Here is a 2713-nt window from a genome sequence, read left to right on the forward strand (position 1 = left end):
AAAGTAAGGCTAACCTCTTCGCATTTTTGGCGAAAATTTTCGCGATTCTGAAAAGTGCTGGAATAAATTCTTTCATGCACTTCTCCGACGTAATTTTGCGAGAGAAATCGATTGGGCGCAGTCCCAATACGCTGCGATCGACGCATCAAAAGTCACAGCCAAAAAACGAGAACCTGAGTTTTCGACATTTTTCAGCAGGTGCATTTTTGCTCGCCATTTCTCTCCTCTTGGTCCCACGCTCTTTTTGCTGCGTTTTCTGAGTTCCTGAGGGTCCAATTGGTCAGGTCAGGGTCATTTAAATCGAATCTGAGACCAAAAATTTTCGGCTGGAAAAATGAAGAAAAAGTAAGGCTAACCCCTTTGCATTTTTGGCGAAAATTTTCGCGATTCTGAAAAGTGCTGGAATAAATTCTTGCATGCACTATTCCAACGTAACTTTGCGAGAGGAATCGATCGGGCGCAGTCCCAATCCGTCGAGATCAACTCAACAAAACTAACAGCTGAAAATTCTGAAAAAAGTCTACTCGTGAACAAATAGATCTGAGACGAAACAAAATGCAGAATATGACGGAAGTTTATTCAAGAAGTAGTTCTACAATACGAGGAAATAGGTGTACAGTATACATTATCTAGAGCAAAATATGATAACGTCTTCCCTACAAAAAAAATCCGATACAAATTGTCGGATCTCTGTCGGATCCGACAGTCTGTATCAGATTTTTATTATAGGGTTTTATTGTATAGACAAATTTCTTTCTTTCATCAACTAATGCTATAAGAATTAGTACATTAGGATTACATATTTACGGATATTCAAAAGTCGGATCTGTTTAACGTAAGGATTCTCGTTGATGTGTTATCAAAGTCGTTATAGCTATGCAGCGAAACGTGGTTGGCAATAGATTATTTCTGCGGGATCACATTCATACTCGCGTAATAAAGGTGTTCGGTGTTTTTAAATCAGAAACACTGCTCGTCCATACATAGGTATAGGTATTCCTACGCAGAAACGATTTACGTTCGCCTTCTTGGCCTTTTGCGTGCAACCAATTCTACGCTCCATTGCGACAAAGTCGTTGTTGCAAAAATAACGCGTTGAGATTATGTAAAACGAATGTAAAATAAATTCCAAGTATTGCATCTACAAGAACATAAATAAATATTCGTATAATCAACGCATAATCTAATTCGTTACTGCAGTTCCAACTCGATAACAGCAAAATCACGGTGTGACATGATTCAAGGTTGGTTCGGGTCTGCAGCATAACGACCTTTACACATTTGAACGTGCGCGGGGGAAAATTTGCAGTATTTCGCGTTGCCGACTTAATTTTACGTTAAGCCGAGCAGAGACAAGTCTGTAAAGTGTTGGGTAACAGAATTGTCTCTAGACCCGCCAGACGTTGACCGAAGAATATATTCTTTTGTTTGTTTGTTATTCAAGTTTTCTCTTCTTATTCGAAAAGAATATATTCTTCAGTCAACGCAGCAAACCATTATGGAAAATTACCCGGGGATAGCGTTCTTTGTACTTATATCTGCAGCCAATGCGTCAGAGAATCGATAAATCGATTCCGTAAATGGATAAACATACACCGCATGATATTCCAATAATATGTATATATACAAGAATTTTATTTTTTAATTAAATAACATACTCTACCACTATCGTAACCCTAGATTCAAACATATCTTGATGCTATAGCAAGCAGCTTTGTATAGTCAGCTCCCTTGGTTTGAGTTTTTTCTTGTAGTAGAGTTCTCAGGATATGGGGAATTGGAACGTGGATCCGAGTCCCAAGGGGTGTACCCTCGTCGTTTATTAAAACAACGTTGTTGCTGTCAAATTTAGGTATCCTAGGCGACTGGTTTTGCTTGAGTCCTACAAGGATGGCTTTCTTCTTTTCACCCTTTATGGCTAGCAGCACCTTGTCACCTGTATGCGTGGATGATAAAAGAAAATGAATAACAGAGGATAACGAAATAATTGTTCGCTCGTAATCTTGTACACATACCTAAGAAACCAACACCACGCTTGTTGTATACATGAATGCATCTAGGTGGTTTTCCTTCCAGCATAGCGCTCTTCCCAATCTCGCTGTTATCCACGACTCGCAATCGGGCCATTTTTCGAATTTCCTGGGCAACCGGGGTGGTGTGAAAACCCCTAGACATTACATTTATCTTCGATCCACAAAGAGCCATGTTTCTCTAATATTTTCTCCTTCCCTTCGGTATCAGATGTTCGTTTTTTTTTTCTTTTTGAGGTTAGAAATAGATTCGAAATACCGTGTCTTTTATTCCGGTGACAATACGGACGGAATTATCATCCCCATGCACAGAGTGTTTTTGCTCAATGAACTTGCTAGCATCCGAATTTAATTTTCGATAGCATAGGTACTGATGATATGACTTTGTTGTAATGTAAATCAAGTAAATAAGTAGAAATACGTCTCGGAACTTTTGAAATCCGTGGCCCGACGTAGTGTCGTCTGCAACAAATTGTTATTACGACCAGAAGCTACGAGATTCTCTTAACGCCTTAACGCTAACGATTCGACTGACTTGATGTAACTCGTTTGATCCTCGTGTTTCTTGGTTTAAAATTTTACCACCAGAGTTCGCGGAATACGGTCAGCGAATTCATGGAGGTCGTTTGACGTTCTGTAGAGGGGAAAGTTATTTGTTTCGCGGCGAAAGAGCTTTCATCAGG

The 2713-nt window shown here is 39.6% G+C and overlaps 1 protein-coding gene across 1 annotated transcript; it reads right to left on the reverse strand.

Moving 5' to 3' along the window:
- Positions 1 to 556: 556 nt before the first annotated feature.
- mRpL14 (mitochondrial ribosomal protein L14) lies at positions 557 to 2566 on the reverse strand. The gene is made up of 2 exons (XM_046618448.2): positions 2016 to 2566; positions 557 to 1936 (listed from the first exon to the last, which is right to left on the reverse strand). Exons 1-2 carry the CDS (start codon positions 2203 to 2205, stop codon positions 1683 to 1685), a joined length of 444 nt encoding a protein of 147 aa, XP_046474404.1. The 5' UTR covers positions 2206 to 2566; the 3' UTR covers positions 557 to 1682.
- Between the last annotated feature and the right edge of the window lie 147 nt (positions 2567 to 2713).

This window comes from Neodiprion pinetum, chromosome 3 (genome assembly GCF_021155775.2).
Source record: "Neodiprion pinetum isolate iyNeoPine1 chromosome 3, iyNeoPine1.2, whole genome shotgun sequence".
NCBI classification, from domain to species: Eukaryota; Metazoa; Arthropoda; class Insecta; order Hymenoptera; family Diprionidae; genus Neodiprion; species Neodiprion pinetum.